The 23,558-nt window shown below is 39.6% G+C and overlaps 1 protein-coding gene across 3 annotated transcripts; it reads left to right on the top strand.

Annotated features, from left to right (window-relative positions):
- Window positions 1-1,970: 1,970 nt before the first annotated feature.
- On the top strand, window positions 1,971-16,260 carry LOC114667903 (zinc finger protein 665-like). Of its 3 annotated transcripts, none has more exons than XM_028823420.2 (2): window positions 1,971-2,218; window positions 12,922-16,260. In XM_028823420.2, the coding sequence occupies exon 2, from the start codon at window positions 13,026-13,028 to the stop codon at window positions 15,480-15,482; it is 2,457 nt and encodes an 818-aa protein (XP_028679253.2). In that variant the 5' UTR covers window positions 1,971-2,218; window positions 12,922-13,025; the 3' UTR covers window positions 15,483-16,260. The 3 variants fall into 3 exon arrangements, with proteins under 3 accessions (XP_028679253.2, XP_028679254.2, XP_051776418.1); XM_028823421.2 differs by lacking the exon at window positions 1,971-2,218 and adding an exon at window positions 2,239-2,893; XM_051920458.1 differs by lacking the exon at window positions 1,971-2,218 and adding an exon at window positions 2,905-3,596.
- Window positions 16,261-23,558: the final 7,298 nt, after the last annotated feature.

The raw sequence follows: 23,558 nt of genomic DNA, 5'->3' as shown, positions 1-23,558 counted from the left end.
ATAACAAGCTTCCAGTGTGTGACAGTCCATCAGATAGAAACAACTTGTTAATAAGCAAGGCCAAAGGAGAGTGACCAGACTGGTTTGAGCTGACAGAAAAGTTATGGTAACTCAGATAAGCAACCTGTACAGTTGTGGTGAGCAGAAAAGCACCTCTGAATTCACAACATGTCGAAACTTGAGGCGGATGAGCTATAATGGCACAAGGCCATGTCGGGTTCCACTCCTGTCACCCAAAACCAGAAAGCTAAGGCTGCAGTAGGTACAGGCTCACCAAACCTGGACAGCTGAAGACTGGAACAACATAGTCTGTCTGATGAATCTCGATTTCTGCTGAGATACACAGATGTTAGGGTGAGAGGTTGACACCAACAGCATGAGTCTATTCACCCAACCTGCCTTGTGTACACATTCCAGGCTGGTGGTGCTAGTGTAATGGCATGGAGAATGTTTTCTTGGCACATTTTAGGTCCATTAATACAAATCAATCATCATGTGAATGCCATGGCCTATTTGAGTATTGTTACTGACCATGTACATCCTCTTGGCCACAATTGACCCATCTTCTAATGGTTACTTTGAGTATGATAATGCACCATGTGACAAAGCAAAAATCGTATCAAACTGGCTCTGGTTCTGGGTACTTCAGTGGCCTTCCCAGTCACCAGATCTGAATCCAATAAAACACCTTTGGTACGTAGTAGAACTGGAGATTTGCAGCATGAATGTGGGGTTGATATGCCTGATCAGCTTTCTCCATATGACTTGGTCCTGTGCTTCCACCCCGTCACACTCTTTTATTTCAAATCTTCTTTTACTTTATTCATCAACCTCTGCTTTTGCCCCCTCACTTTCTCATTTTCCCACCTCATCACTTTGTCCATACTACTTCAGCCTACTTTCCGGCACTTTCTTAGTTATATCTCTCACTATTGTTGTACCTCTGATTGTCTCATTTCTTATTTTATCCCCTTTTTGTAATTCCACACATTGACCTCAACAGTCTCATTTCTGCCACATCTAATGTCTTTTCCTAGCTCTCCCTTTCTCGCCCATGTCTCAGTTCCATACATCACTGCTGCTCTTACTAATGTCTTAAAAACCATACCTTTAACCTTCGCCTTAATTCTTCATACTTCTAATAACTTCTTTTCAATTGTTCCATCCACACAGCAGCATGAATGTACATCTGACAAATCTACAGAAATTGCATGATGCAAGCATGTAGGCATGGGCCAGAACCTGAAAGGAATCCATGTCACAAAGAATTGAGGCTGAAAAATTAGAACCGAACAAGTATTAGTATAGTATTCCTAATAATGCACACATTGAGAGTATATGTCTAATATTTATGAATAAACTAGCCAATACTGAATTGTAAACATCTCCGATTCTCATTTGCACTTTTGTGAAATGTATTATAGGGACAGGACGGTGGCACCTAGACTGCTCCAATGTCCTGGGTTTGAATCCCATTCCCAGTTGTTGTTTATGTAGAGTTCCATGTTCTCCTCGTGTTATTGTTGTGTATTTTCCTCTGGTTTTTCTCACTCGTGCCCGAAGACATACTAGTTAAACAGATTTTCTGTGTTATTGTGAACGGAGGTGGACTGACGGCCTGTCCAGGGCTGTTAAATACTTTCTTTCTGATTAGGTACCTTGAACTGGATTAACCAGTTTGAAAATGTTGCGTTATAAACATTATTATAGATATTTCGAATTGAAGTTCTAAGGATTCATATTATATTTTAGATGCCTGTAATACTGACTTGTTGAAACTTAATCAAAACTAGACACGAGGACATTAAATGGTAAAAACACTTGTTTTCGCTGCAGTTTTTCGCACTACGGCTTTAATTGAGCAGACAATGAAGAAACAGGACCAGACGCTTAAAGCCCCGCCCCTACAAAACAGTGGCCTTTGATTGCCCAAAGATAGATTTCTAGGCTGGCAGTGACGTCGTTACGTTGATCACGTGCCATACGCCTTTTGCACTAATAGTGGTTGAGCCAAAAGAGCATATTAAATAAAAATAACTTAAGCAAAATATTTTGTATACGAAAAACATGTTCTTGCGGAGATCTCGGAAAACGAAATAATTATTAGTGCTTGAGAAATATGCACGTTAACCATCAGTTACCAGGGTTTCCAGCGAAGATAGGAGACTTGTGATATGCAAGAAGGAGATACTTTCTAATGACACGAGAACATTAAGACGTAGGTATCATTTGTGTATTTCATCATGCATGCCATTAGACTCGGTAAGGCTGCTGGACAGGTGGACGTTGTTAACAATAGCCCCGGAGACCGGAAACCAAAGCTCCCAATGTAGTGCATATTGGGCAGGGCATCCAGACGGACTGATGTCTCCGGGAGAGAAGGGGGTGCTAGTTGAACAGTTCACTGTGCACTCTTGATGCTCCAGAATCGATACGTGTTACGCGTATTGCCACTTTTTTCGCAGGTGCACGAGCCGCGCTTCTTATTAGAGCATTGCCTAGAAAGGATTTTTATATTGTTAAATTTCTTTTTTGTTCCTTTTCTTTGAATTTCCGCCGTCACCTCACCCCTCGCGACTCCTTGTTAATTCAGACGCTCGTATCTAGTCGCAGCATCTCGCCTTTGTCTGCCCGGAGTCAATTGCGCATATAATAATTTGATGAGGGAAACGGCGACGGCATCCGCAACGCGTCAGTTCAAGTAAACACATACGAACATCGCGAAGCGGAAAGATTCGCAGCGAGACGATTGGACTTTAATTCACGGGAAGGTGAAACTTTGGCAGGTCTGAACGAAGACTAACAAGGCATCCGCAAGCGGAAAGCTTTCCTAGTTCTCGCTCTCTCTTTCGGCCCATGCATGCACAAGAAAATCCCAGTCCGGTTGATGGTGGTAAGCATCAAACATTGTGCGAAGCAGAGTAGCTCCTGTGTATGAATCATTAATCATAGCAACCATGAAATAAAATAACAAGCGTAATGGCGTATGTCCTGCAAAATTAAAAAGTGGTTTGTTATTTTAGTTTAATGTGTTATTTGAATTGAACACAATCGGACGATGTGGCAGTAAGACAGGACATAAAACAAGTTTTAGTGGAACATTGCGCTTTATGTACGTTGTAGATTTGCGTTACATTTGATTAAAAGATAAAGCATTCATTTGTTAATTTCACTAAGTCGATAACTGTAATTTAGCGTAGAGGACGACCGGAGCCAGTTTCGACAGCATCCAGCTAAAGACGTTTAGTAGCCTTTGACTGGGAGACTGGCCATTACAGGACACACTCAGGCCGATTGGTGTCGCTAGTCAGTCCCGTCATGTACATATGGGCATACGTCCTGAAAGTTGGTGGGATTCTGTTTAAACTTTTAACTGTGCGGAATATGTATATTCTTAGAGATCATAGAGTTAATATTGTAACATGTTCCATGATCACTGAAAATTACTTTACCTTATGTAAATATGGATTTGTGAAACAGATGGATAGATGCATATTCCTTTCCAAGAGAAGCTGTAGTGTTAACAGTGAACAACATACAAGAACTGCTCAGAATGCACTCAAAAATTAAACATTAAGAAAAAAATATTTAAAATGGTAAGAAAACAAAGCCTAGTCTGTGACGTTTTTTAAATCTAATGGCAGCTGCTAAATATAACTACTGATTGCATTACCTGAAGTATTATTGTTGATTTCAGTCCTCTTGAAAAATGCTGCTCATGTGTTGATATTAATAGCCAGCGGCTTTGGAAACATCTTTAGATATAGTGCTGTACTTTATATGTCCTTGGGGAATTTGACTTTTTACAAAAGCTCATTGGGGCGCATGGTGGTGCAGTGGTAGCGCTGCGGCCTTGCATTAAGGAGACCGGGGTTTCTGTGCCTGGTCCTCCCTGTGTGTAGTTTGCATGTGCTCCCTGTGTCTGAATGGGTTTCCTTGCGGTGCTCCAGTTTTCTCCCGCGGTCCGAAGCCATGCAGGTTGGCTATCCTAAATTGGCCATACTGTATGGTTGGGGTGTATTGTGTCTTCACCTTGCAATGGACTGGGCCCTGTCCTGTCTTGTGCTCTATCCTTGATGTGATAGGCTCCAGTAGATGCCCACAGTTCTTTTAAAGATTAAGCAGGTTAGAAAATGATTCACAGAAGCTAAATAAATATTTTATTGTGACAAACAACAAATCCACTCACAAATACAAACTACAATGATGGAAAAGAAAGAAAGCTTCTGACTTGGCTAAAGATAAAAAGAGCAGTCACAGTGATGCTTTGTAAAGGCCATTGGTATAAAGAAGCACCAGTCGCGTTTCTTTACACACTTATGAATAACTTGTTGGATGAAAGTACTCAATGTTAGTGTGTCTTTCCCTTAGTTAATGAATACCTTCAGAGAAAGAGTGACATACCTGTGTTGTATAAAATGAAAATTTTCCTTTTTTTTTTACTTACACTGTTATTTGTAACAGTTGTTTTGCATTATATCTAATACAAATCATGATGTATTCTCTCTACTTTAAAACTATTTTTATTAACTTAACATTCTTGAATATACCTAATCTAAATCCTAGTATGCTCAGGAATGGAGCCTATCCCTGCAGCACTGAGCACAAGGCAGGTTGCAGTCCATCAAAGGGTTCATGCATTCACACAGTGCCGACTAGTAACTGTCAGGGAGCTTATTCTGCATATCTTTTAAGATGTGGGACAAAAAGACAAAGCACAGTATGTGGAGATTCACCCATGAGACACAGAGAATGTGCAAGCTCCACACAGTCAACAAGCAAATGGGGGAAAACCATGCTTACAGTATTCTGCGAGATTTATTAACTTTTTTTTTTTTTTACAGTTTGTCTAGTTTCAGATATTTGTAACAAGCTTGATTTTAAAAACTTTGTTTACATTTCTTCAGTTTTAGCCTCAATAAAATAAATTAATTTTGGATTTATTTCCAAAAGTGTAATGTTAATGGAATATTCCATTCACATTTTTTTTAATGTGTTACCCCATGTAGGTTGTGGTGATGGATGAGAAAAAATGCAAATCTTATGTTTTCATGAATGATGAAGACAGCAAACTTTCTGATATAATGGGGGGGGGGGGGGGGGGGGTCTATGGTATGTGACACTAGAGGGCACTGTCGCTCCTCAAACCCAATAGACAAACGCCAAAGACACCGGGTAGAAGCACCAAAAGGATCTTTTGTTCCTTCTCTTTAAATATAGTGGTGCCTCGAAACACCTTTGCCACCATACAAAGACAATAATAACACAATAATTCTCCTCCTCTCCTCCCAGGAGCTCTGTCACACTCCTTCCCAACTCCGGCTCTCTTGCTGGGTCTCTACTAATCCTTTATATAGTTCAGCCCGGAAGTACTTCTGTCCTTCCATCACCATGACTTGGGAGTACTTCTGGGCTATATTGGAAACAGAAATCCCCGTGTCTCCCTGCAGTGTCCCCTGGTGGCACCCATGGTACCCAGCAGGGCTGTGAAGCCGAACTCCGTCTCCCATAGTGCCCTGCAGGAATCTGGGGCACCGCTAAGCTGCAAGGAAGTCGCCACCTAGCATCCTGGGTGTTTTCGTCTGGGTCGCTGCCGGCCATCCCTCACAGGTGACAAACAGTATATAATACAAAAGAATTTCAAAAAGTCTATGAAAAAATCTTGCATTACTGTTGTTGCATAATCCACATGTGAAGTTATCCATCCCAAAACATGCATTTTTGCTAAAATGTTATTAAATGAACCACTTCTGGAAAATCTCTTGTGAACACAAATGGCCCATGTTCAGGCATGCCAAGCATTTGAACTGAAGACCGCCTCTCTGCCACAGTTATTGGTCAGAAGTCCAGTCCAGTAACAGCCTGTTCGTTGTCAAACATTGCTCTTCACATGGTAGAAACACAATGCGTTCACTGAGAGGCATGCAAAACTAATGAGTAAAAGGTGAAAAAAAGCAAGCAAAAACATTATCAGGAAGAGAACATGTCTTAGACATTTGCATATCCGAGATACTTCAACAAGCAGAAGGTTGATTCACCTTTGCCGTTTCGCAGACTGCTACTAAATAATCCTGATGTACTTTGAATAATAATTAAATGTGGGGAAACAGGTGTACAATTTGCATCTGAGCATGTGCTGTTTTTGTTCTTTATTTTTGTATATTAACCTCCTTAGCATTAAGTTTACCCCCGGAAAAACGAGTGAAAAACATTTAATTTTTTTTCAAGAAGTTGTTATGTGTAACAGAAATATTTAAGTACCAATACGTGAACATAAGTACAGTAAGAAAGGCACGTCTAGTGTCCACTGCTGTGCTTCCGCAGATTTAGTACACGTCCTTCGTGTAACATGTTCTGAAACAGTCACCAATCCAGGTTGCAATCAGGACAGTAGAAGTGTGTTTCTTTGTGCACTTTTCTTACAATATTTTTTCTGTTGCTTGTATGTGACTAGGTAGAATGTCAGTGCCTGATCCACACAATCAACATGCCCCTTGTGTTAATGTAGGCTACCACGTTGCAAGGCTTAGTGACATCCACATTTCCCCTGACATGAACGGCAGTTTCTGTACTGTGAACACTGCTTAGGAGGCTAACGTCTTCCTTGTCCTACTTGATTGTAATAATTTTGTCTTTTTGTTACACACCTGTTTGCATTGGGTGGCATGGTGGCACTTTGTTAACGCTGTTGCCTCAAAATAAGGAGACTAGGGTTCGCATTCCACGTCTTCCCCTTTGCATGGAGGTTTGCATGTTCTCCCCATGTCTGTGTGGGTTTCCTCTGGGTGCTCAGGTTTCCTCCCACGGTCCAAAAACATTCAGGTTAGGTGGCTTGATGATACTAAATTGGCACTAGTGTGTGGTTGGGGTTGTATGTATGTGTGTTGCCTTGCGATGGACTGGCGCCCTGTCCAGGGATTGTTCCTGCCTTGTGCCCCATGCTGGCTGGGATAGGCTGCAGCAGACGCCTGCAACCCTGTTGAGGTCTAAGTGGGTTAGAAAATCAGTAGAAATTACTTATTTGCAGCACAATGAACCTTCAGGCAACTGAAAACACCAGGCATACTATGGCGAATCGGTCGTACAGTGCTGTATACAATCAGCTTCACTGTCCATGTCAGTATCAAATTCACATTGCCAGCACTATGGCTTGATTCAGTGAACCTCCTTAGTGTTACATTTTTTTTCTCAAAACAACACGTAAAAAGCATTGCATTTTTTTGGCTTGAAAAATTATATTTTTTAATAAATCTCATCTTTCCACTGTAAAACATGCAAAACGCTAAAAGTACAAAGTCAGAAGTGTAGAAAGTGTAGTAATGAATAATAATATAAACAGCACACTACACATGTGCGTGTGACACCAAGTGTCACTTTCAGATTCCCAGAATCATTTTCTGTTTCACTGTCCATTTTAATTTCACTGCCTGAAGACAGATTCACTTCGTAATCACTATTGATGAGACACCATTATGAGGCTAGGAGAATACACTTTTATAGCCCGAGTAAACCTCAGGTCATATGCAAGATGCGTCTATACCATTGCCCGAGTAACTCTTAAGACTAACACTTTTAGCACTGTTTTTACAGCCCGAGTAATGCTCGAGTCTAACGCTAAGGAGGTTAATGTTCTTAAACTGGCTTTACAGTTTCTCATTTACTCGCCTTTGTGTTATGGTTGAAGTCTCCACCAAACTCATGAATATTGACGAGTTACCTTCGATTTTTTGCAGCATAATGTTATTTTATCCACTAGGTGGCAGCAGAATACTGTCCCAAGAGTTATTCGGGCTTTACACTGTAAAGCGGATTGTTAAACATCTCCCTGAGTCTGACCTGGGCTTAACCGTAATTACATGGAGTTCCAAACCTGTGCCATTCTTGGAGTTAATGCCAAGGAGATTAAAAGTAACTGGTAGTAAAATTGATTGGAGTTAAACATGCAGCCATGGAGGTCCCTTGGGGAGCACTGCACTTTGCGAGTTTATGGGCTTAAGAACAATTGGAGGCCCTTTAAACAATCTTGCCCAGTTGTGTGATGAGACTTTACAGCACCCATGCAAAATGACACTGTGAAGAATGGATTTGAAGGAAGAAATAGCAGCTTCTCTTGCAGCAAATTTGAGTCAGAAAAAAAAATAAAGAGATAAATGTTATGCTAATCTGTTAATAAAATACAAACATGCAATGCTTCCAGGATTTTGTAGTTGCTGTTCCTCAGTTTTTCTTCTTTGAAAATTAATTTGTTCTCCTCCTCCTCCTCACATGCCCACAAATACTTCCCAACCACACTTGCAAAAGATTAAAAACAGAGTTACTTCCTTATTGAATTGAAGTAGAGAGTTGGCTTGCAAGACTCCTCACACCTGACAAATTAAGCCAATAGGAACCCATAATCCACTTGAATCAAGTCCAGATGTTTGTTATACTTTGCAAGTTTTGACTTTACAACCTTCGATGACTTTTTGGTGATCTTGTGCCAATTAAAAAAAGTACTCTGGCAAAAATCAGATAGTGTACACCTGCATGAATAAAAGAAACAAATTTAATTTTGTGATTGCAACTGTGAATGTGATGAAAGGTGTCAGCATTACTGAGAGCAGGTAGTGATGATTTTGTTTTATGATAAAATGGGTGTAGCTGGATATCTTTTATGTAGAAGTTTGAAAACTTGTATCAGATGTTAATATGGTGTAAGCCAGGGGTCTCCAACCTTTTTTCCCATGAGAGCTACTTTTACAAAATGAAAATGGCCGAGTACTACTCATGTTTTCTAACTTTTATTCTCATAGCTTATTTCAACCCAAACAAACTGAATAAGCTTGTTTTGCCTGAACATTTACAAAATGTTGGTGTCCACAACTGACATTTTCCATTAAAACATCACAAAAAATATTTAGTTCACCTGCAAGTACATTTTGTATGTCTGTATGCATTTTCTAGTGTATCTCACACTATTGAATTAAAACATGAATGCTGTCAGAACAAAACAATGCAATTACAAATACACAGATATGACTTATTCATTGGTCATTTTGTTCCATGTCACTGTTTCACTTTATTCTCATGTCCAGTTGCATGTGTGATGTGTTTTTTAGTTAGTGACATGACTGGCACTGTATGGAGTCAACAAGAGAGGCAGGTGTATGGTGGAGTGGAGTCACTTAGATTCGCTCTTATGGAGTCATTTAAATGTTCGTCTGTCAGTCTAGTTCTGAACTTTGATTTTACGACATTCATGTCAGACTCACAGAGGTATGAAAACCCAAACAAAGCAGACATTTTCAGAACTGCTTGGTGAAGATTCTTATAGTTACCTGGCTCTACTAAGCTCCGGAAATGCTGTTGAGACTTTAACTGCACATTATTTTGAAGGTTTACTAATATATAATATATAAAATCCATTGTCTGTCTGTCTGTATGTCTATCCACTTTAAATGAGAGAACTACTTAACGGATTTAGATCGGGTTTTTTTCTATTATTTGCTTGAACATTCCCATTGATTTTACGACTTCTCTCATTTCGCTATATATCAGAGTTCGGTTGCGGTACCGATTTATTTGTGTGAATCTGAGATCCACACAGCGGGCCAAGGAGATGTGCATTTCTCACTCACTCGTCAGCTTCGGGGCGTGGTCCTTAACTCCGCTTAGCTAGCGAAAGAGAGAACAGTTGAATTCAACTTTGTTTGATATTTAAAATGAAGTGTTACTTGGGTCTTGATGAGTTTGAGTCCGGATATTCTCTTAAGTGTATGCCACATTGAAAAGATAGATTGCAATTCAGATTGTGGATCGTGATTTTGTGTTAAAAGGATTGTGATATGATTTTTCAGTCTCTTAAAAAGTAGTTTGTTTCGGTACAAAAAAAGACACAGCAGCACCTAAAACTGTGCAGAGGAGAACCACCGGCTGCATCCCAGGATTTAAGGACATGTCCTACTGTGACTTCTCAGAGAATTAAACCTGTTTAGTCTCGAGCAGAAGTGACTGCATGAGGACCCAATTCAGGTCTTCAAATGTCTCAGATTCATTGATAAAGTAGATCCCACCAAATTCTTTCAACTAAATTGTGAATTACGTATTTGAGGACATCAGTGGAAATTACAGGGAAGCACTTTAAGGCTGAAGCCAGGAAGCACTTCTTTATGCAGAGTGGTAGGAATCTGGAGCAAACTACGGAGTCATGGAATTAAACAAATGAACCAGATTGACGGAATACAGTAGTTTCCTTTTGTTTCTCAAATGTCTTGTGTTCTTATGTTCTCAAATTATGAGAACTGCACTCTCTTTTTCCAGACATTATGATTCTCAGTGAATCTTTGAATATGCCAAAGAAAAGTGCATACATCTTTAAACTGGTTTAAAACCAGGCTGTTTTCAACCTCAATGATTTTGTATGTTTTATTTTATTACTGTAAAACATGAACTAGCAGCGAAGTGACTTGCTCCAGGTGACAAATTGAATCAGTGATGGAGATTGAACTAGAAGTCCCTCACTTTCCCGTAAAATGGCTAATTGATTTGGTGACATTGCCCAACTTTTATACCCTTTCAATGTTAATTTCTTCACTTCTTCAATTTGGTAGCAAGAAACTATGGTAATTAACAATAATGCTGTTATGAAAGGTATAGGGTGACATGGTGGCACAGTGGTAGTATTGCTGCCTCACAGTAAGGAGAGTAGAGTTTGTGTCACTGGTGTTCCCTGCATGGAGTTTGCATGTTCACTTAACTTTGAACTTTATTACCAGGCAACATTATGCAGTTGCTAAGAATTTATCTTGGTGTTACATCCATACATATAACAAGGTAAATACAATTAAACAGCATCATATTGGATACAATGCATCGTCTGAACATCATATACAATACTAGTGAAAAATATGCTGCACAAAACACAAATATATAGAACAATATAGTAATGAAGAATTATAGTTTTGCCCAGTAGTATTCAAAGTAAGCCTTTATAAAATAAACATAATTTAGATTGAATGGAAGAGTTTAGAAATCAGAAAAAGACAGAGATGGGTCAGAGGCTGTGTTTAACCAGAGTGACTACAGTAGGAAAGAACCTCTTGATGTGTCCAGTAGCCCTCAGTCCTCTACTGACTGGTAACATTTCCTTTATGGTAATAACTGAAAGAAATGGCTGCCTGGGTGAGAGTCATCTTTGATTATATTTGTGTCATGTTTCCTGAGGACCTCAATGGAGTCCATTTGCAAGCATACAACATTTTCTGCTGTCCGAGTAACTTGCTGTTGTTTCTGTTTTGAGTGAGCAGATGCCTTGTCATTCCAGACTGTTATGCACAAAGTGAGGATGCTTTCAATAACAGCTCTATAAAAGTTGACTAGCACTGATAGAGACAGGTTACACTTTTTAAGTTGATTTGGAAAAAACAAATGGACGTTTTTGATAAGAGCAGTTATGTTTTCATTCCAATGCAGTGTGTGAGTAATAGTTGTGTCAAGACACTGAAAAGATTCCACCCTGTTCACAGTGACAGTGTTGATATCTAGGGGTGTAGAAAGTAAGGAGTATCTTCTAAAATCACAGCTAATGTGATGGGGGTAAACGTTAACATTATTCAAAGTTATTGTCTGTCTGTATACCTTCATTGTTATTACTCTTTAATTTAATATTTTCTTTATCAGTATGCTGCTGCTGAAGTATGTGAATTTTCCCTTGGGATTAATAAAGTCTATCTATCTATCTATCTATCTATCTATCTATCTATCTATCTATCTATCTATCTATCTATCTATCTATCTATCTATCTATCTATCTATCTATCTAATGTTTGCAATGAATTCAAGTTAAGATTGTCGAGAGTGCACTAACTGGCTAACTGATTCAACTCCCTCTGATATGGCACCTCATCCTCGCCCATGATTAGGCCAGTCAGGATGGTGTTATCAGTCATCAGATGGGTCATTGGAGGTTCAGTTATTGATGAAGAGAGAGAGAGAGAAAATGAGAGGAGATGCAACACAACCAGAGGGGGTGCTATGTTCAGGGTCAGTAGCCTTGACTGATAATTTGCCCGTTTTCACTTTCTGACATCTGGTTCCTTAGAAAGTCAGAGATCCAGAGACAGTTCAGTGGCACAAGCTCTTGTATTACTGTGTTAAATGCAGAACTGAAATATGTAAATAAGATCCTGGCATATATAGAGCAAGTGTCTTGATGCTGCAAGATGTAGTGGAGAGCCATGTTTACTGCATCATCTACTCTCCTGTTGACACAATGGGCAAACTGGACTTAGTTAATTAGAGAATATGTGACAAATAAGATGTTTAAATGTCCTCATTATTACTGGGGTAAGTACCACTGGCCTTAATCATTTAGACTGGAAATATTGTGCTTCTTAGGCACCGAAGTGATTGTGGATTTTCCCCATGTCTTCATGGGTTTCCTTCCACAGTCCAAAGATACAGGTTAGGTGAACTGGTGTTGCTAAATTGGCCCTGGTTATAGCTGCCATGTGACCCAGCCCTGTATAAGCAGGTTAGAAACATGGATGGATGAAAGGTATAGCAATAATTTAAGGCTGTCTATGCTTGAATTATGATAAAAATATATATTTATTTGCTGATGACTAGTTCAGTAAATATAAAAAATGTTTTCCATGATTTGTTATATTGAAGGAAGCACTAAAGTGAATTTATGTATGCACTTGTATCTTTTTTAGGACTTTGATAAATGAACAAAATTCCTAGTTCATTGAAAGTGTTCATCATTTAAGATTTTGTCTTTATCTTCAGTGATAGCTAATATTATATTTTAGTTTTATACTGTATAGTGGTGTTTTTAAAATGAAGATTATACATATTTAACAATGTTTACTTGTTGTAAAGTTTTCTCTAGGATAAACATTAATACCTTATCCTTTTGTCTCCTTATCTGTGTAAAACCAGCCTTGATGTGTGACTGTACCTTGCCCTCTGCTCATTTCTCATCTGAAAGACCAAGGAACAGGAATTCTCCTTGAAAAAAGGAGATAGAGAAAAATTGGAACATAATGCCTGAAGAAGATGAAGAAGTGGAAAGAGGCATGAAAGACATGGAGCCAGAAATAAGAAAACCAGCATCTGTTTTAAATAAGATCTTGCATTTAGAAAATAATTCTCAGCGATGTAGAAGAGAAAACATCCCGGAAGAGACAGAAAGAAAGACTGATAAGCTGATTAGCGAGGATAAAGAGTGTGAGACATTTTATGGCATCACAGAGAGCGAGCAGAAAGAAAGCAGTGATGAATCTATAGTATTTCTCCAAAAACTTAAGGAGCATGATTATGTGTATACAAATGAGTTAATGCAAGAATCTGCTGCTCTCCTAGACATAAATCGCGTTCCAGAACAGGATTTACCAGAAAGACGTGGCCGTGGCCGTCCTCGAAAAGTTCCAGAAGATCTGCAACAGGCGGGGGGCAAAAAGTGGGAGTGTACTGTATGCGGAAAGAATTTTGCCCACAGGGGCCCTTATCTCATTCATCTCCGAATTCATACTGGGGAAAGACCATACAGCTGTGAGGTGTGCCATAAAAGCTTTACACAACTATCAAACCTCAATGCACACAAAAAAATTCATTCTGGCGAGAAGGACTACAGATGCCCTGACTGTGGAAGAGGTTTCAGCCATCTGGCTAACCTAAATAGACATGTCATGATTCATACTGGAGAGAAACCATTTTCCTGTGAGGAATGTGGCCGTCGCTTTAGGCAGATTAGCTCCCTCCAGGCCCACAAAGCTACACACAATAATGAAAGTGAGAAGCAGTTCCACTGCGAGGAGTGTGAGTTAACATTTCCCAATTCAAGACGCTTTTTGGCACACAGGAGGACCCACACTGGAGGAAAGCCCTTCATTTGCAAGGAATGTGGGAAGGCTTTCAGTCACAATGGCCCCTTGGAAATCCACATGCGAATCCATACAGGTGAAAGGCCATATGCATGTTCAGTTTGTTCCAAAACATTTGCCCAGATATCCAATTTGAATGCTCATAAGAAGACACACTGGTCCATCAAGCCCCACTCATGCAGCAAGTGTGGAAAAGGGTTCAGCCAGTTGGGGGCACTTAATGCTCATTTTCGAATACACACAGGTGAAAAGCCTTACACCTGTAAAGACTGTGGTAAAGCCTTTCGTCAACTCAGCACCTTGCGAGGTCATCAAGCAATGCATGCTTCTGAGGATCTAGGGCGTCGCATCACAGTGGGAGCAAAAACATCTGAGGAGAATATACATTCTTGTACTGAGCCCAAGTGTAGGAAGAGATTTGCTGATCCTGAAAAGCTGCGAATCCATCTACGAGTCCATGGTGGGGAGAAACCTTTCACATGTCATTTTTGCAGTAAGACATTTAGCTACTTTGGCACCTATGAAATCCACCTTCGTTCCCACACTGGTGAACGCCCTTATATCTGCCAGCAGTGTGGTAAGAGGTTCACTCAGTTATCAAACTTAAATGTGCACAAGCGTATTCACACAGGGGTAAAGGATCACAGATGTTCTGAATGTGGGAAGGGCTTCAACCATGTCTCCAATTTAAATAAGCACATGTCTGTTCATCAACAGGAAAAGCCACACCAGTGTACACAATGCGGCAAAGGCTTTCGCCAAGCTAATGGGTTGAAAAATCACCTGGCATTGCATTCAAAGGATATGACATATGTGTGTTCACACTGTGGAAAAACATTACCAGACTGGAAAAGGTTTCGTCTTCATCAGCGAGCACACACCAGAAGTCCAGGTGCTGTCTTTTCTTGCACAGAATGTGGAAAGTCTTTCCGCCATGCTGGACCCTACCAAGTTCACCTTCGAGTGCACACAGGAGAGAGGCCATTTTGTTGCACTTTTTGCAGCAAGCGCTTCACGCAGCAGTGCAACTTGAAAGTGCATGAGAAAATCCACACTGGGGAAAAAAGTCACGGATGCACTATCTGTGGTAGAAGTTTCAGCCACGTTGCCAATTTAAACCGCCATGTAATGATCCACACAGGTGAAAAGCCTCATTTTTGCTCCATTTGCAAAAAGTCTTTTAGACAAGTGAGTTCTCTTCAGGCACATCAGAGAACTCATACACGGCAGCAGGATTATCAGTGTCCGGACTGTGACCTCTCCTTTGACAGGCTTGGTCTACTACTTAAACATCAGTTGCGTCACCCGCCAGTAGAACGTGTTAAAACTACGTCTTTGCTTGGTGTCGAGGACTGCAGTTCACAACCGATAACTTTAGCCAGTGAAAAGAAGCCTGATTCCCCAGAAAATGGTTGGCAAAAGGCAAGTTCAGACTGTGGAGGAGATAATAAATCGTCAGAGAGTACAGAGTCCACTGCGATTAATCATGAGCCATGTCTCAAGAAAGAGCTTGTTATAGAAGAAGGACAAATTATCTGTACCGAATGTGAGGAAGAGTTTGAAGCTGTTACTGACCTTTACGAACATTATTTACAGCATGCTAGGGGCGAGGTTTGAAAGAAGAAAATAAAAATGCTAAACTTTTAAATATGTGATTTTCAAAAGTTGTAGAGATGGACAACCTATTCAATCTCTTGCTCTCTCTGCTGGTTTGTTACATTTATTTTCCTCTGGTTTACAGTACACTAGATAGAGATTATTATTTTATTAGATTTTGAAACATAAATCATATAGCTCTAGATATCAGTTTTATTTTTCATAACTGTTGAAATCCACCTTTGTTGGTGGGTTGGTAAAAGTATATTCTTACAAAGGGCTTTAAGCTAGTTTCACAAATGCTTCTGAGCAATTCTTCACAACATTTTAAATGTATTTATTTTAATGTGTTCAGCCATGGCCACACAAAGTGCCAAGAGTAGTATAAAAGAAATAAAAGAGAAAGACTGATCAATAAAAAACCTAATTAAAATGCATAGTGTTTATACCTTTACGACTAGAATGTCAAAAACACATTTTTTCGGTAAATATTCTGTTAACTAGAATTATTCTTATTTGCAATATTTACTTATTTATATATTAAACTGTGTATATGCTCATGCTTGTCAGGTTTCGGACAAAAAGTTGTGTTTTCTATATGTTACTGCCTGAAAACGACTTAATTCTTATGTGAGGAACAACAAAATTAGACATCACCATCTTCTAGAAACCTGTTTTATGAGTATATTGTGTCAGAAATTAACATTCAAGTCTACTACTTATCCAGGTTGCTGCAACTGCCACTTTATATTTCATTTATCTGTTAATTTATTAAAAAAGAGACTGTTTTTTACCATTAGTAAATGGTTTATGATGCTTGCAGAATTTTTCTTCTATTTCTTTTTCTTTCTAAACAGAAGTAATTCACAACTTGTAAAAAATTTCTGTGACTTTATAATACTTTATTAATTTATTTTTTAACCAGATGGTAAATAACTGATGAGAGAACTTCATTTGGATATTTTTTAATATATGGTATAACATTTCAAGGATTAGGTTTTAGTACTTCTCACATTTATTGGTTAATGTCTTCTGGTTTTCTTTCAATGGTAAATTTTCAGTTAACTTACTTGTTTGTTTTATGTAACACGCCTATATATGTATCACAGTCTTTAGTGGGAATATTGTTGGCCGTTTCTGTGTACAGACAAAATGAAAGTATTTTCTTCATTGACGAAAAGGGGCCAAAAGTGAGAGAAAAACTCCAAAAATACCTTGCTTGAGTTTATGATACTTCATTCAAAAGCTGAAGCTAAAAATGAGACCTATTCATAACTAACTTTTGCATTTTAAGCATAAGTAGGACTAAAACCATAAACAATTTTTAGAATTTATTTTTAAACAAAACATAAAAGTAGAACTGCTGCAAAATGTGCAGTTTGAATCAATTTGATATGAAGGCAGCACCTACATGAAGAGTGACAACCTGCTGTTCATTCCTGACAGTACACAAACCCTTCGACTACAACTCCTCAATTTTTGGTACCACTGACTCCGACTCCTCTATTTGTAATTTAGGCCAATATACAGTACCAATCAACAGTTTGAGGTGTCCTAGAAATGTTCATGTTTTTGATAGAAATTGATACCTTTTTCATCAAGATACCTTTAAAATGATTTCAAAATATATGGAAGGCATTACTAGTATGTATAATGCCTGTTACTGCTTGAAATCACAGATTTTTAATTTATTATTCACATATGGCCACAAAGCCCCATTTTCAGAAGCAATTTCTTCAGTGTCCTAATGGTCAGCTCCCTTAGATTCTCCTTAATTAGTCATGTTAATACTAATTGGTTATTACAGAAACCTTTGTAATCAAAAACATTAATATTTCTGAGTAACCACAGACTTTTGAATGGTAATGTATTTACTGTGTTGACTCAAAGCACACAGCATACAAGATACAAAACGTTATCACTGCCAACACGAAACATCATGCTAATATTTTAGCACCCCAGTTTAAAAGCTGTAGCAATGCTATTGTGGCTTTGTTACATTGTTTATTAAAGACATCTGGATTTAATGTTACAATGTTACAAACATTAAGTAACATTAAACAAAAGACAAATTAAAAAGAAGATACATTTTTATCAAAAGGCTACAATTTATATTTACATGGAGTTGGTACATTTTTATTGACTCCAACTCCAGTAACCCAATAATTGCTTCTGACTCTGACTTCACAGCCCTGTTCCCATGACACAGATATGCAGTCTAATACACCATTCCAGGGGTGATACTCTTTGCAGCATTTAAAATAATTATACATTCATTCATGCAGTCTCAAACCAGCTTAATCCACGTCAGGATTGTGTGGGCTGGAACCTATCCTCAACAGCGTGGGGCACAAGACAGAAGTGTAACTTTAATTTTTATTGTAACAGATTAATGCCATTTTACTCAGCTTTACACCCAGAGTTACCTGGTACCTTGTAACTCTTACAACTATGCCCATTTCAGAATCACTGCCTTAGCTTCTGTCCTATTACTGCTGGTCTAGAACTGCTGGATTAGATTGCAGTGATATATGGTGCTCTGGCTTAGCAGTTGAAAATTATTGGAAGCGTTGATACTCGTATACTCATAGAGATGAGCCAGGCAAATGAGGACACACATTCAGCAAGGAGTTGGTGCACAAGTTTTCCATGTTTTTATCAAAAAACAAACAGAAAATGCAAATAGTGCAGTGATCCAAAGAGTCAATCAATAAATAATCCATTAAAAATTGTGACAGTCCGTGAATTAAAAGCAGAATAAAACAAACATAGTCATCAGGTCCTGGATGTTCCTTCTGTGATCCCTGATGAGCCCAGCACAACTCTCTTTCCATCTCCCCAGCTTGCACATAACTCGCTCAGCCAGCAGAGACTCCAGCAACCACGATCCTCTCCACCGACCCCCAGTCTTGGCTGTCTCAAGTTGGGTCGGTTGTCCTCCTTTCTATCGTCTCACTCCCCTGGTGTATCTTGGACCCCTGAGGAGGACTCCACTGTGATTGCACCTGCTCCTCTGAGAATAATCAGCGGGGATGATCCATCCCTAGAGCACAGATCCTTTGCTCCTCCACAGGTCTAACAACCCACCCTGCCTCTCACTCACTCACTGGCTGGCTTATCCTGCTTCATCACCCAATACTGCTCTTTGTTTCTCTCAGTATCTTTTCTCGCACACACCCTGCACCTGATCGGGGCCTGCAGTCTCCAGGTCACAATTATTTATTTAAAAACTGCACTCTGCTACAGACCTCTCATCATAAATATATAAATATTACTGCCAACATACAGAACTCCTGGGCCCTGCAATGACCCTAATCCCACCTTGTTCCTACTTTGCAAGTGATGCTACAACGAATGGCTTTAGACCCCTCTGATTCTGAATTGGATTAAATGAGTTTTGAGAATAGTATGCACAGCAAAAAAAGAAATGTGAACAGCAGACAACTCAATTTAGAGCATATTAGTAGGACTATCATTGAGGTTTGTAGAATGAAGTGCTTTGCAGGAGATGTAAGTGTGCTGGTATGTTAAAAGTGTTATCACTAAATGTGCTTTAAGAGAGAGACACTTTTCGTTTCTCCCAGCACTCTTTTCCAGCCTGCCACATTCAACAGGAACTGTTACAAACATTAGCTTACTGAAAGGAAAACACTCATCAACAGTTACATACAAATAAAAATACATATTTTAGGTAAAAAAAATCTTTAATTGGATTCTTTCTGAGTATATAGTGGACAAAAAGTGCTTATAAGGTTCCAGTGGCCCAGAGCTGTAATTCATCTAGGCAAGTTGTGCCAAAATGTTCCTGGCTACTATTTTTCATCTCCTGTTTAACTGGACATTTATCTTAAATAAACATGATTGCTACTTCATTTCACATGCCCACATTATGTTAATCCAAAAACTGAAAGTATGATTTATTCACTTTTTAATAGTCCAATTAAAACAGTGGCTTCCCAGGACCAGGATGTAGCACCCCAATGTACATTTATCACATATTAATATTGCATTGTGCTCAGCAGAAGATGTCAAATGTCTTTCATTACATTTTAACATAAGTAATTTTTCAGCAATTGAATTGCATGATGGCAGTGACCCTACACTTCACTGTTCTACAATTTCTTCTTATCATCCATCAATGAATCTGTGTTTTATTATTTTTTTTAATCTAGCACAGGCTTGTGGGGAGCTGGAGCCTACCCTGACAGCATTAACCACAAGGCAGAAATCAACTCCCGACGGGATGCCTTCCATTAAAAAAACACAGTCATGCAAATATCCACACTTGCTCATGCCGGGGCAATTTGGAGTTGCAAATCAAACTGACTTTGTCTTTATAATTTGAAAAGTACTGGAGGTCGTTTATGAAAGTGTCACGTGATTGAAAGTGCATTATCATGGTGCCATCCCCTATGTTTTTTTTTTCTAGAAAACAGTCAGCCAAACACAGCAGGTTTCACAACGTAAACCATCACAAGGCACTTAAAAGCTCAAATAATTACAATTAAAAGCCAAAACATAAAAGATGCTGTGATTTTGTTTCAGTGTCTTCAAATATTTGAATAAAATAAGCTGGCAAATTAAAGTCCAAAACAGAATCTAATAAAAGAAAAATGTTCACATTCCTAAGAAGACTGTTACCTGGCAAGTGATGAAGTGATGCATCTTATATACTGTAAACACTTCAAAAAAGAAAGCACAAAGTGCTTTTGTTAAGTATGTTGCAATTGTCACAGTGATTAAGGTGAAGCTGTCAAGAAGTGTTTTACCACATTTAGAGACTGAAATAAAAGGTTCAGCTTCCTACTGCTCTCTTTGAAATTACAAAGCAGAGTTAACTCTTAAGTGTCAGTAAAACACAGTGCTACCTTTTGATTCACCAAAAGTATTTTGTTCTCAACTGGTTGGCCATTTAGCTAAAGTTTTATCTTCCTAAATATCAGCATAAATTCTATAATTGCATTAAATCATTAACTCCTAAATCCACTGTCAGCCTGAAGATTATCAGCATGGCAGCATTGCTTACATTGAGTACTAGTCCCTGAATTTCAGTGATATTAAAATAAACATTTCTCACAAAATGAGGTAATCTGTTCGTAAAACGTATCAAAAACAGATAAACAGGTGATCAACAAGTTAATAAATACTGAATATCCTGAAATAAGATGCATCATAATAGGGAATTTATATGCAATACATTTGTTACACTTGTCACTACTGATGTGTTTTATTATTAATTTTTTTATTACAGTCTGTTTAAAATTATTACTATCTATTTACTTACCTATTATTTAGTTATTTATTTATCTATTTATAGTATAGTTCTTTACCTATCTTGCACTTCACCTGCGTTTATGTACACTGCCCAAAAAAATGAAGGGAACATCCATCCATCCATACATTTTCCAACCCGCTGAATCCTAACTACAGGGTCACGGGGGTCTGCTGGAGCCAATCCCAGCCAACACAGGGCACAAGGCAGGAAACAATCCTGGGCAGGGTGCCAACCCACCGCAGGACACACACAAACATACCCACACACCAAGCACACACTAGGGCCAATGTAGAATCGCCAATCCACCTAACCGGCATGTCTTTGGACTGTGGGAGGAAACCGGAGCGCCCGGAGAAAACCCACGCAGACACGGGGAGAACATGCAAACTCCACGCAGGGAGGACCCGGGAAGCGAACCCGGGTCCCCAGGTCTCCCAACTGCGAGGCAGCAGCGCTACCCACTGCGCCACCGTGCCGCCCTGAAGGGAACATTTAATTATTCAAATCACAGACTTACACATCTAGTTACTGAAGCTTTAGGGATATCAGTCTGTCCAGTTAGGAAGTATAAGTGATTGTGAATCAACTTCACCTGCTCTGGTGCAAATGAAAGTGGCAGCAGATGCACTGGACAGCAAGACAACCCCTAAAAAGGCAATGGTTTGCAGGTGGTGGCCACAGACAATTGCTCTTTCCTTCTCATTTCTGACTGATTCTGTTGTAGTTTTGCATTTTGCTGGTCTCCTTGTCACCATTGGTAGCATGTGACGGTACCTGCAGCTGATTCAGGTTGCACAGGTAGTCCAGCTCCTCCAGGATGGCACATTCATACTCAACAACATGGAGGAGACACCATGAGATGGGCCATTACACGAGGATAGCTGAACCGGGCCATGGAAGGGCATCAACCCACCAGTAGGACCGGTATCTGCTCGTTGTGGAAGAAGGAACAGGAGGAGCACGGCCAGAGTCCTACAAAATGACCTCCAGCTTGCTAATGATGTGCATGTTTCTGTCCAAACTGTAAGAAACAGACTTCATGAGGGTGGCATGAAGGCCCGACATCCTCTAGTGCTCACAGCTCATCTGCCTGTAGCTGGATTGGCATTTGCCAGAGAATACCGCAATTGACAGCTCTGCCACTGGCACCCTATTCTCTTCACACATGACAGCAGGTTCACAATGAGCACACGTGACAGGCGAGAAAGTGTCTGGAGATGCCGTGGTGAATGTTATGCAGCCTGCAGCATCATCCAGCATGACCGGTTTGGAGTTGGGTCAGTGATAGTCTGTCAAGGCATATCCTTAGAGGGTTGTACAGACCTCCACGTGCTAGGCAATGGTACCCTGACTGCTGTTAGGGTGCAACAGGCCGTGGGTTCCTCCTGGTGTAGGACAATGCCCGGCCTCATGTGGCCAGAGTGTGTGGGCAGTTCCTGGATTATGAAGGTATTGGTAACTATTGTCTGGCCCTCACTTTCCCCAAATCTGATTCCAATTGAGAACCCCTGGGATGTTATGTATCTGTGCATGTGACACTGCCAAGTAGCGCCAAAGACTGTCCAGGAGCTCACTGATGCCCTGATCCATGTCTGGGAGGAGATCCCCAGGACACCATCTGCCATCTCATCAGGAGCATGCCCAGACGTTGTCATGAATGCATACAGGCACATACATACTACTGAGTCACATTATGAGATGCCATGATGAAATTCAGACAAGTTGCATCAGCCTGTGATTTTCAAATGTTTTAATTTTTGAATTTCTGTGTGATTTTGGATCCAACCCGCAATGGGTTGGTGATTTTGGTTTCCATTGACTGTTATGTTACATCATTTTGTTCTCAATGAATTACACAGTATTACTCGGAAAGGTTTTCCACTTGAATATTTTGTTCATCAAGGGTTGATGTGTGATTCAAGTGTTCCCTTAATTTTTTTGAGCAGTGTATATTTTGCACTGCAGTGCTGTTATTTCATGCCACTGTATGTTGCATTATCGTGTATAGATGGTATGACAATAAAGCTACTCAACTTGATTTCACTACAGAACTGAAATCAAATGCAGTATAAAAATCACCAAAATCACACCTCATGTGGTGGTTGCTTATTTTTATATTAGCAGTCCTGGCACATCGCACTCATCACCTGGCTGCTCTGTACTTGAACTTTAAGTGAAAGGAGCACTGTTATACTAAAACAGGCTGCTAAAGCACTAAGAGCAGTACACAGAGAAGCATTTGAATGTTAAGACTGGAATTTAGTCTCAGAGTTAACATTACATTGAGATAATTAGCACATTGGTGCAGTATTAAAAAAAAAAACCACATAGTTTCTTACTTTAATATTGGGGTGGCATGATGGCATAATGGTAGTGCTGCTGCTTTGCAGTAAGGAGAACAGGGTTTACATCCCAGGTCCTCCCTGCATCGAGTTTTCATGTTCTCTCCATGTGTGTACGGGTTTCCTCCCACAGTCCAAAGACATGCAGGTTTAGTACAATTGATATGTGTGTGTGTGTTCACCCTGTGATGGACTGGCGCCCTGTCCAGGGTTTGTTACTGTCTTGTGCCCTTTGATGGCTGGAATGGGCTCCAAACCCACAACTCGGCAACCTAGGTCTGGATTAAGCAGGTTAGAAAATGACATGACATGACTTTAACATGGGTTGCATTTAGAAAGATATGCCAGCAAAACATCTTGATGAAACATAAATTGAACTAAGCACATAATTTTCATTATTTTTAGTCACTAAACAAAAGGATTTTATACACATATTGTACAGTGGAATAATAATAATAATTCATTACATTTATATAGCGC

Source organism: Erpetoichthys calabaricus, chromosome 17 (genome assembly GCF_900747795.2).
Source record: "Erpetoichthys calabaricus chromosome 17, fErpCal1.3, whole genome shotgun sequence".
Taxonomy (NCBI): domain Eukaryota; kingdom Metazoa; phylum Chordata; class Cladistia; order Polypteriformes; family Polypteridae; genus Erpetoichthys; species Erpetoichthys calabaricus.
The sequence above is the reverse complement of the archived record's forward strand: the minus strand, read 5'-3'. Positions and strand labels throughout refer to the sequence as shown.